Below are 11284 nucleotides of genomic sequence, written 5' to 3'. Positions count from 1 at the left end.
GGGATTAGTTTAGTCTTGACCTTCAGGCCTGTTCTCAGTCCCTGGACTATGTCTGATGACAATGGCATTTGATGACCTTTGCAAAAATGGTGAGTAGGGACCCCATGTTCTGCAAGGGGAGGGATGTGAGGGCTGGGCGGTGAGGGGTGGAAAGCAGGCATCAGGGTTAGGAGAGGTGGTCAGGAGCCCTCAGAACGAGGCAGTGCAGGTTGGGAGGGGGACTTCTTAAGACCCGGAAACAGGGTGTGGGCAGAGAGTCAGGAGAGGTTACCCCGTAGGTAAGTGAGTCTCTAGAGGAAGTGAGAAGTTGAAGTCTGGGTAATGAATGTGTCTTGGGCTGGAGTGTAGCTCAGAGCGCTCCTCATCAGAGATGAAGCCCTGGGTTACCAGTGCCTTCTGTCATCCAAGCACCAGAGAGGTGGTCCAAAGGACCAGGAATCAAGAACATGACTTTTCTCTGCAAGAGGCTTCGGGGAATTTGAAAGCAGCCTAAACAATAAGAGACATTGCTTTAAAGAAAAAAAGAAAGAAAAAAAAAAAATCCAGGTGGTGGTGCACACCTTTAATCCCAGAGTTAGGGTGGGGGTAGGGGAGGGGCCAGAAGGGTAGGGATGGGAGACAGAGGCAGGAGGATCTCTGTGAGTGAGACCAGCCTGGTCTACAGAGTTTCGGGACAACCAGGGCTACACAGAGAAACCCTGTCTCTGAAAACAAAACAAAAATAATACAAAACTACAACCCCCCCCCCCAAATCTCCTAGAGTGTATTTTCCTGCATCTAAAACTGGTAGAGGGTAGTAGAAGCCTGGCTGTGAGCCCAGAGCCACATAAAACAGCCACCACGGCAGTACAGTCTCTCAACTAGCAGAGCATCAGAAGTTCAGGCACACTTGGATTCTAGCGACTCTGAGGCCTCCCCAGGATGTAACTGTCAACACAAGGAGACAGAAAGTTGGGAGAGGCATGGGGGGGATTTGGGGTGTATATAAGACTTTGCATACGTGTATGAAATTGCCAAAAAAATTAACAGGATCCATCAGTGAGAGGAAGACAAAAGAAAGAAAAAAAAGGGGGGGGGCTCAAGAAAAATATAGGAACCCAGGAAACTTACAATTACCCAGGGGTTGGGAACTGACGGGAGAAACCTCTCACAGTCCTAGAGACATCCTGTTACCTGCTGTACGGGAGCCTGGGACTGGGGGTGCTCCTCCTCCTGTTTGTCATCATCCTGTCTGTCTGCCTGTGCCGGTTCCATCAGAGAGGTAAGCCCTAGGAGCATCTCTTACAGCTATCCAGTTTGCCCTCCAAACCTTCCTGCTACTGAGGCCCAAGTCCCACGAGTCCCGGGGTAGGAGAGGCCAGAGGAGTTGTCCAAAAGGCCCAAGGCTTTGGTTGTGTTTCCTATGACAACCAGCAAGGGAGGAGGGTGGGGGTCCAGTCGGTGTGTTGTGGAAGGTTGTTTGGGGTGAAGTTCTGTCGGGTTGGGGAACTAGGGTGTGTGTGTGACTGTTCTGGAGTTGGGGGCCTGGGGTGGGGTGCCATTCTGAGGTGGGAGATCCAGTGTGAGGTGTTGTCCTAGGGTGGATGAGCCCATTTGGGGTGTTGATCTGGCAGGAGGATCAGGGAAGGGTCTTGCTAAACCATTTTCTTTTTCTTCTAGTGAAGAGACTGGAAAGGAATGTAAGTCTGGGGAAAAAGGGGACAAGGTGGGGGGAAGGACGAGGGAGGAGGGGTGAAGGGGTGGGGAAGGGCTGGGGGTGAGGAGGCAGGGAGTGTGGAGGGAGTGTGCAGGCAGGGGGTGAGGGGAGTGGGCTAGGATGAAGGGGTGGAGCCGAGAGAAAAGGGAAGAGGAAGTAGGCGGGACCGAGAAGATGAAAGAATCAGAATGAGAGAAAAGAGGCAACCAGAAGAAAGGGAGGAAATAGTGTGTTTATAAGAATATAAAGCACTTGAGAAGGACGGAGAGTGGAGTGAGTGAATGAGAGAGGAGATTAAAAAAACGAGAGAGAAGAGTTCAATGAGGACTATAGGGGAGCTTCTGTCTCAAAAGAACAACAAAAGCAAAGGGGCGTGGCGAGCGGGGCGTGGCCAGCAGTGTGGTTTGGTTAACAGTCTGTATTTAGGCCTGGATAGAGAGTCCTGTGTTTGATTCCCAGCGCAGCAGAAAACCAGAGCGCTGGTAAGTGACTGAAACCCCACATAGAGGCAGGGAGTCCGTCCTTAACTAAACATCAAGTTGAATGCCAGCCTAAGCTACATGAGACCCTGTCTGAAAAGAAAAGGGGGGTTGGGAGTTGTAGAGATGGCTCAGCGGTTAAGAGCACTGACTGCTCTTGCAGAGGCCCTGAGTTCAATTCCCAGCAACCACATGGTGGCGGCTCATAACCATCTATTATGGGATCTGGCGCCCTCTCCTGGTGTCTGAAGAGCACAACACTGTGTGCTCGAATAAATAAAGTAAATAAAAGGGGGAGGGGCTGAGAAAGTGTTTGCTGTAGTCAGGCATGGTGACTTGTGCCTGGAACCCCCCCTGTACGGTGAGGGTACAGACAGGCAAGACCTAGGGGCTCTCTGGCCAACCAGCCTAGTGGAAATGGCAAACTCCAGTTTTAGTGAGAGAACTTGTCTCAAAATAAATGGATAGATCTCTAGATAGATAGAAGTAATTGGATGTTCAAGCATCCACTTCAGGCCTACACAAGCGCGGGCAGACATACTTACATAGAAACAAAGAAAGAGGAAAAGCAAGAGGAAACAGGTTCCAGAGACACAGAGAGAAGAGACTGAGAAAAGAGTGACCGTGTAGGGAGAAAGACAGGTGGGAGCTGGCGCCAGGCTGGGAAGGGATGAGACGGGGTTACCCGGGTCCTCATGAGATGGGGGTACCGGGGTCCACACATCCTCCACACTGGCAGGCCCAGGTCGCAGGGCAGGAGCCCCACTATGCATCTCTCCAGAAGCTGCCAGTGTCCAGCAGTTTTGTTACAGACAGAGAGGAAGGCGAAGGCACAAAAGAAGACCTCAGCACCGACTATGCCTGCATCGCTAACAACAAACCCACCTGAGCGCCCCCGAAAGCCTCCCTCGCCCTGGGTGGGTGCTCAGAGTCGCCCTGTGTTCACCTAGTAAAGTCTGCTCCCCACCTCTGCATCAGGCTTCTCTGTATGTGTCCAGCTCATGGCTCACCCTCCCACCTGCTAGGGGGTCAGTGGTCACTGACCAAGGGCTTTTAGTAACACCAGCTCCTCTAAAAGCCAGTAAACAGAGTGTGGTCCTCAGGAAGGGGGAGCTAAGAGCGGAGGGGCGCGCGTGAGTGCGAGTGTGCGTGCGCGCATGCACGTGTGTGTGAGTGTGCGTGCGCGCGTGCACATGTGTGTGTGTGTGTGTGTGTGTGTGAGAGTATGCGTGCGCGCGCGCACGCGTGTTGTGACTAGAAAATGAAGAAAATACAAGAAAATATAAGGATTTATTGCTGGCCTCTTGAGAGTGCTGGATTTTGGGGATTTAGAATTGCTCCTCAGAAGCTGCAGGAGGAGTGATTGTTTTTTCACGTGACAGGGACCTGAGGAGAAATAGCAGGGGCTGCTCAGAGTTACAGGCCTGAAGCTTTCCCCTCTTGCAATCTGTCCCTCCATCTGCTCCCACGCCCCTGCGCAGCAACTCACATTCGCCCTGGTAATACATGGTACTGCCCGCGGCCACAGAGAGAAGGCTGAGGGCATAGACTCCAGCCGGGAGGATACTTGTGAGAGCCGCTTGCCCTGCTGGAGTTTGCTGAGGAGGCTCTACAGCAGGACGTGGAGAGAGTGGAGAGGAATTCAGAGCAGGGGACAGTCCCTAACATCCAGAACGCTGCATCTTGGGGGTCTGCCACCACCTCACCTTTCTCCACCACCAGTGGAGTCCCATTTCCTGTTCGACTTCCAGGCCTAGCCCTTCCCCCCTGCAGACATAGATTTCGGCGACATGGCTTTGGGTGTCCTGTATGAGCAACCCTGCCTTGTGGTCCCTAATGAACTGGGAAACAGAAAAAGGGACCACGCAGCCCCCTGAACCCTAGGGTCACGTTGCTCAACTCCATCCCCGGGGCTACTTTGTCTTGGTACCGTGCAGTGGTACTTCCCTGCACACGAATCTGGGGGCGGGGCTGAGACACAGGTTCCTACTGGGGAAAGAAAATATCCAGACAGCACCTACTCAGTTACTCCAACAAGAAAAGGATTCTCCACAGTTTCCTTTCCCCTTGGGGATGGGGGTGTCAAGACAAACACACCCGGGGTGTCTTCTTTAAACCCTTTCCTCAGGGCTGGAGAGATGGTCAGTCGTTCAGAGGTCCTGAGTTCAAAACCCACCCACACATGGTGGCTCACAGCCATCTATAATAAGATCTGATGCCCTCTTATGGTGTGTCTGAAGACAGCAATAAATCTTTTTAAAAATTAAACCCTTTCCTCTTCACCACTTTAGTTTTTAAATTCTCTTACACACTAAGTCCCGTGTGTATGCAGCTGTCTTCTCTACAGAGCCATTTGGACAACTTGATCTCCGCAATATACTTAGCGCTCATGAGCCTCCGAAAGTAAGGTCATGGTTGTACGGCTCTGGGTATTTCTGCTGTGATGGGAGTTGTTCTGTTTTGCTTTGATTTCTGTCTTGGGCGTATTCGGGCTTTAATCCAGACCTGAGGAACGCTAGCAAGTACTCTATCAATGAACCACAGCTTCGGGTTTATACCTGAAGCTCAGATCTTGGCTACATTCTACAATAAATTATTACAGATACGTTGATTGCATTTTTCACAATTAAGAAGGTACTTTATTACATGTGTATGGGTGTTTTCTGCCACATGTGTGTTTGTATCCACAGAGGGTATTGGATCCCCTGGAACTGGAATGGGTTCAGATGGTTGTGAGCCGCCATGTGGGTGCTGGGGATTGAACTCAGGACCTCTGGAGGAAGTCAGTACTCCTAACTGCTGAGCCATCTCTCCAGCTCCCCCCCCCCCTAACCTTGAACTTCACTATGTAGCTCAGGCTGGCCAGGAACTTCTTGTATCAATACTGGTTCTCATTAGAGCCGTAACAACATAAATTTCCAGGGGAAGGCACAGCTGACGTTGGCTGAGAGCTCTAACATGTCCATGCTAAACCACGAATTCAACCAATGGTTAGAGTCTGTGATTCATATTTAAAAAACAAACAAACAAAACTGAGGTACATTTACTGGCCACTCAAACACAGTGCTTCTCAAACTTGAGTGTATCGAAATTACCTGAAAAGCCATCTGTTTGAAACAGGGTCTCACTCGGTGGGCCTGGAATTCACTATATTAGCCCGTATCAGCTCACAGGAGTTGTGATGCCTTTGGGATTAGAGTCATGCGCCACCAGCTCAGCAGTGAAGTGATGCGTGATCTCCCACGGAACCTGGGTCCTGTTCCCAGTACCGACTTAGTGGCTCACAATCATCTATAACTCTAGAACCAGGGGCTCTAAAACCCTCTTCTGGCTGTCTGGCCTCCTAGGGCATACATATGATGCACAGATATTAATGCAAGCAAAACACACACATAAAATAAAACTACTGTAGCAGGCTAGGCATGATGGTGCATGCCTTCAGTCCCAGCACTCAGGCGGAAAAGCAGGAGGATCTCTCTGAGTTTGAGGCCAGCCTGAACTACACAGCAAGTTCCAGGACAGCCAGGGCTGCATGGAGAGACTCCGCCTCAAACCACCATCCTCCAAACTATAGTAGCTAGGTGAGGGGCTTATGCCTATAATCCTAGCACTCGGGAGATGGAGGCAGAAAATCGGGAGTTCAAGGTCACCCTAGGCTACACTACATATTGCCTAATTTGAGGGGGTGTTTATTTATTTATTTATATTTAAAAATCATTTATTTTTATATGTATACATAGCTTTTAATGTTATCTTGATTAATTAAAACCAGTTTCATTAAAAAATTTTTTTTAACTTAGGCTTGTCTCTTCCGGGGCCAAGCTGGGCCACACAGCGAGAACCAGGGGATATAACCCATCTGGTAGCAAGCAGGACTTGGCTGTAGTCTCTGGCACCACAGACGGTTGTACATCACTCTAGTCCTAGGTCTTGAGAGGTGAGCTTGGGAGGACCAGTTCAAGGTCATCCTTGCTATATATGAGTTTGAGATCAGCCTAAGCTACTGAGTTTGTCTCAAAAACAACCAAGCAAAAATAACACCAACAATCAAACTCAACACACCAGCCCTTTCTTTCTGTCCCTTTTCCCTGGGGCCTTTCGAGTGTATCTTTCTAGAAAGGAGGGCGAGAAGAAAGGGGGCTACAGAATGGATGATGGAAATGACCCTTGGGTGGCAGGTGACCTAGCAGGTCCGTATTCCAGAAGAGACCACAAGAGACAGTGTTCTCAGGTGCTTCCTGCACCCCTCAGGGCTCCCACCAGACACTAAACCCCAGCATCTAAACCCCACTTCTCCCTTTCTTCCTTCTCTTGTCCCCATGGCCTCACACATGGCTTGTCAGAAACTTTGCTGCTTGGGGCTGCCTTTCCCGCTGGGGAGCAATGCTGATGGTGGTAATGTTACCAAGGACGGTGCCTGGAAGTTTCATCTGTACAGGTTGGATCTATTCCCCCAGCAGTGTTTCCAGAGGAGTGAGTTATTAATGGTTATGTTTGAGTTTTCATTTTCCTAGCTCCTGGAAACATTCTCAGCAGAAACCTGGTTTACTGTGCCTCCTAGAGACTCAGTCATAAGAAATCCATTCGTCTGTTATTTAACTGCCTTTTTTTGTTTGTTTGTTTCATTTTGTTTTCCTAGACCAGACTAGCTTTGAACTCATAGAGATCCACTTGTCTCTGTCTCCTAAGTGCTGGGATTAAAGGTGTGAGCTGCCACAATCAGCCACTTAACCACGTTTATTGGGAATCTACAAAGTGTGAGTCACATGAGATGTTCTTCACTGGCACAAGTGACAGACGTCTTGCTATAACTTCAGGTCACGTGGGTACCCCTGTGCCCTGGCATGTACTTTACAGACCCACAGAGATGAAAAAGGCAAGCGGAAGCGGAAGAGAGGCCTAAACTTTTGTGTGCCACGTGGAACACGGGCTCAACCTCACCAGCCATCCTTCGGCTCCTTTTGTTTCCTTCAAGTGTTTGTATGTTTGTGTGCCTGTCTACATGGGCGTGCATGCCACAGCATGTGTGTAGAGGTCAGAAAACAACCTGTGGGAGTGGGCTCTCTCTTTGTGGGCCCCAAGGACAGAAACCAGGTCATTAGTCTTGGTGGCAAGGGCCTTTATCTACTGAGCAATTTTGCTAGCACCATCTTCTTTATATTTAGGGTTTTTTAAATTTATTTTTAAAAATAATAATGTTTTGTTTGCCTGTATACATATGCACCATGTGTGGGGCTGGTGCCCATGGAAGTCAGAAAAGGGTATCAGATCCTCTAGAATTGGAGTTACAGTTGGCTGTGAACCACCCTGTGGGTGCTGGGAACTGCTCTGCAAGAGCAACAAGTGCTCTTAACTGCTGAGCCATCTTTCTAGCCCTTAACCCCATCTTTCAAAGTAATGCATTCTTCCCCTCCCTGTGTCTGTGTGGGGCTCTGTTCTGTAACATGGTTGTACTGTCTAGCTGCTTCCCATGCAATGGCACGTGACTCTGTTGAAGTAATTATCTCATTGTTAAGAAGGCTGGCTTGGAGCTCTTCCATGCTAGCTCCCTCAGCCATCGGATAGCCACACCCTTCACACCACCTGGGGAGGACTCACTGGGCCTCACTGGGCCACCTAAGTCTTCTTCAGGTAGCTAAGTGGAGGGTGTGGGACCCAGGTGCCATGGGCAGGTACGTGCTGCCCCCTGCTGGCTATAGAGCTTGGGACCTGAGGCATTTAGACTATTCACCGGGACTCAATTCGCCCCTTCCAAGATCTCTTAGTTCAAGCAGAGTCAGCGTGGAGAACACCTTTCTTCACCATAAGCCCATGGTTTGAGAAGGGAGGTACACTAGCCTTCTGGTTTGAGATGAACTTTGCATTTTCTTGTCTTTTCTCGTTTTATGTGTGTGAGTGTTTTGTCTAAATGTATGTCAGGTCCCCTGAGTGCCTGGTGCCCACAGAGACAATGGGGCATAGGATGTCCTGGGACTGGAGTTACAGGTGGTTGTGAGTTGCCATGTGGGTGCTGGGAATAAAACCTGGGTCCTCTTCATAAGTGCTGAGCTGTCTCTCAAGCCCCCATCCTATATTTTCCCCATGCACACCCTGACACAGGGCAATACTCCGTGGCTCAGGAAATAATGGTTTACGAGTCATCATTCTGAACTAGACTCTTGTGTTCGCTACTTGTGTGCACATCTGTAAATTGTGAATCACAGCTATGAATTTCTAGGCTTCCCACCCCCTAGCTACTTGGTGTATTTAAGTGTCTCCTCCTACTCTTGGGCTGGGGTGTTCCAGGAGATGGCTGGGCCTAAACTTAAAGGGACTATGCTCCCCCCCCCTTCCCTTTCTGCCAGGTAAGACCTCCAACCTTCTTGCCATGGCTATGAAGTCTGAGACACTATGGGAACGCTTTTGATATTAGTCCATGTCCTGTCATGGCCAAAAGAAACTTAGGAAAGGTTTATTGGGCTGACAGACCTGAGTTACACAGTGCACTGAGGGAAGCCAAGACAGGAACTCAAACAGGGCAGGAATCTAGAGGCAGGAGCTGATGCAGAGGCCATGGAGGGATGCTTTGTACTGACTTGCTCACGTCTGTTCAGCCTGCTTTCTAATAGACTGCCAGCCCAGGGTTGGCCACACCCACAGTGGGCGGGGCCGCCCTCCAATCAGACTGATCTGCAGGCATCCTCTTAGAAGATTCTGCTTGTGTCAACAAACCTATCCAAGGCAGTCCATCTAGAGTAAGTCATAGCGCATGTGTATTCAAGAACAATTTTCATGATCTCAGACTTTCTGGAGACTTTAATAGCTTTATTTACTTATTTTCAGCGGGTCTCAGTTATGTAGTTCTTGGCTGTCCCTGGAACTCTGTGTAGACCAGAATGGCCTTGAATTCACAGAGATCCACCTGCCTCTGCCTCTTGAGTATTAGGACTTTGCGTGTGCCAACACACCTAGCCTTCAGTTGATATTTTAATTAGCTTCTTCAGAGGAATCCTACTCTGTAACCCAGGAGACTTGAATGTTGAGTATGTAGACCAGGTTAGCCTCAAATGTCCAGGAACTTCTTGAATTAAAAAATTCGTTCTTGGGGTTAAAGAAATAGCTCAGGCAAAATAGTGCGCTGGCCGCTCTTCCAATGGACCTAGGGGTTCACGGCAGCTCACATCCTCCTGTAACTCCTGCATCAGGGTATCCAACACCCTCAGTTGGCCTCTGGAACAGGACTGGTACACAGACACTCTCCCACACACACTTTTTTTTTTTTTTTTTTTTTTACTTTAACTGCATTTATTTTATGCTGAATTTATTCCCGTGCCATGAGCTTTTGCTTCTTCAGTTATATCTTTTTCTTTTGTGCAACCTCCTCTTCTGGCTTTGGAACAATCTGTTTCTTCTCTGTGAGGATCATCTCACCGTGGCAGGGGGAGCTCATGTATGGTTAATCCGGCCATGAGCTCTGTAGGTTCGCCGGCGCATCTTAGGTGCTTGTTCACCTGGATGTGTTCAATGACTAGAGAATCTACATCTAAACCCTTAAGTTCAGCATCACTCTCTGCATTCTTAAGCATGTGCAGCAAAAACTCAGCACTCTTTTTTGGCCACTGTCCCTGTGTCCAGCCCCACTGTTTGACCTGGGCGCACCTACCAACACCACCATTATGATGCCAGAATGGCACACATTGCTTCTTTAAAGTGACATCCTTCGGATACTTGGTGGCTTTACAGATATGCATACCCTTGATGGCCTGGGCAGTTTCCCGGGTGTTCTTTAAATGAACACGAAGGTTTGAACCTCTGGATTTGCATGATTTTGTGGGGTTTTCTGGGTCAAGGGAGTAGCGAACCATCTTTACAGGTCACCTCTGGCTGCTTACAGGAAGAGCCCACACACACTTTTTAAAAGTTATTATTCAAATCAAGCAATGGTACTTTGTCCTATATGTCTCTATTAAAAGTGTCACTGGCTTCAAATCACTGCAAGGGCTGAGGCACAAAGGTCAGACGTTCAAGGTCATCTTCAGCTGTGTAGTGAATCCCAGGCCAGCCTGGGCTACATGAGATCCTGTCTCAACAAGAAGGAAAGAAAAGTCTCCATGACTTCTCCGTTAGAGATCATTTGAGATCTGACCGTGGGCTACCGACTCCTGAAAGAAACCTTGGCAGAGCAGGTGCCTCAAGAAGACTGCTGGCCTTAGGGGGGGTTGGGCCACTGTGACCTCATGGAAAGGTAGTCATGGTGATAGACACCCAGTTCCTCTATCCTATTGTTTCTCTGTGGGCTCCTCCAAGGCCCAAACTAACTGGAAGCCAGATGCACCCTCTGATGTGGTCTGCACAGGTCAGTCCCCTGGGCAAAGGGCAGGGTTGGGAGAAGGGAGGGTAAATAGAAGATTCTAGAGGCATGCTTGTGCGTGTGTGCATGCACCCCTACACACACCCACTCACGCTCACGTGCTTTCTCTGGAAGGTGCATTCTTTTCCAGGCAGCACAGGCAATTCCCCTTGGAGAGCACAGAACCATAACAGAGGCTCTTAGCAAGAGGTGTCTAATCTCAAGGTGTTCTGACAGCTCCTTCCCGACTCCATTCCCAAGCCTCTTCTGGTACTTTTGGGGGGAGGGTTGGTTTTTCTCTTAAATTTATTTATTATCTATCTGTGCGCAAGTGCATGACTGGACTGACTGGTTAGATAGAGGTCAACTTGTGCAAGTCTGTTCCTTCCTGTCTGCCATGTGGGTTCTAGGCTTCCCACTCAGGTCTTTGTGCTTGGTGACAGCACCTCCACGCACGGAGCCCCACCCCACCCTCTGGCACTTGCTTTTCTTTCCAAACCGTCTCAGGCTCACCTAGAACTCCCCTAAGGCCGCTTCCTGACTCAGCCTCTCCAATGCTGGGAAATGCAGCCCTCCATCTCCCTAGATGACTTTTTAAAGCTCCCTTTACTCTTTTGTTCCCTCCCCTAAACAAGCTTCAGGCCAGCTTTGGCTGCCGCTGCCCCAGGAAGACTGCTCTCTGCCTCGCCTTGTCTCATGGCTTTTGGGCAGCTGCTGCTCTTACTCTTCCCTTGTGACACCAAGATATAGAGCCTCATTCTCGTCCTGGGCAAAGCTCCT

General features: G+C 49.4%; 1 protein-coding gene and 1 pseudogene across 2 annotated transcripts; one reads left to right on the top strand and one right to left on the bottom strand.

Annotated features, from left to right (window-relative positions):
- On the top strand, positions 1-3083 carry LST1 (leukocyte specific transcript 1). The gene is made up of 4 exons (XM_080938319.1): positions 1-89; positions 1154-1261; positions 1660-1679; positions 2915-3083. Exons 1-4 carry the CDS (start codon positions 56-58, stop codon positions 3062-3064), a joined length of 312 nt encoding a protein of 103 aa, XP_080794445.1. The 5' UTR covers positions 1-55; the 3' UTR covers positions 3065-3083.
- Positions 3084-9508: 6425 nt separating this feature from the next.
- LOC308437277 (large ribosomal subunit protein uL22-like) lies at positions 9509-10019 on the bottom strand (annotated as a pseudogene). Its single transcript has one exon. The product of its transcript is annotated as a large ribosomal subunit protein uL22-like (transcript).
- Positions 10020-11284: the final 1265 nt, after the last annotated feature.

Source organism: Micromys minutus (genome assembly GCF_963924665.1).
Source record: "Micromys minutus genome assembly, chromosome: 25".
NCBI lineage: Eukaryota > Metazoa > Chordata > Mammalia > Rodentia > Muridae > Micromys > Micromys minutus.
The sequence above is the reverse complement of the archived record's forward strand: the minus strand, read 5'-3'. Positions and strand labels throughout refer to the sequence as shown.

Excerpts from the sequence above, each read along its gene's own strand:
- LST1 (XM_080938319.1), top strand. The coding sequence starts at position 56 with ATGACAATGGCATTTGATGACCTTTGCAAAAATG. Across the intron at positions 1,262-1,659 it reads GTGCCGGTTCCATCAGAGAG|TGAAGAGACTGGAAAGGAAT; the intron begins GTAAGCCCTAGG and ends TTTTTCTTCTAG. Across the intron at positions 1,680-2,914 it reads TGAAGAGACTGGAAAGGAAT|GCCCAGGTCGCAGGGCAGGA; the intron begins GTAAGTCTGGGG and ends CCACACTGGCAG.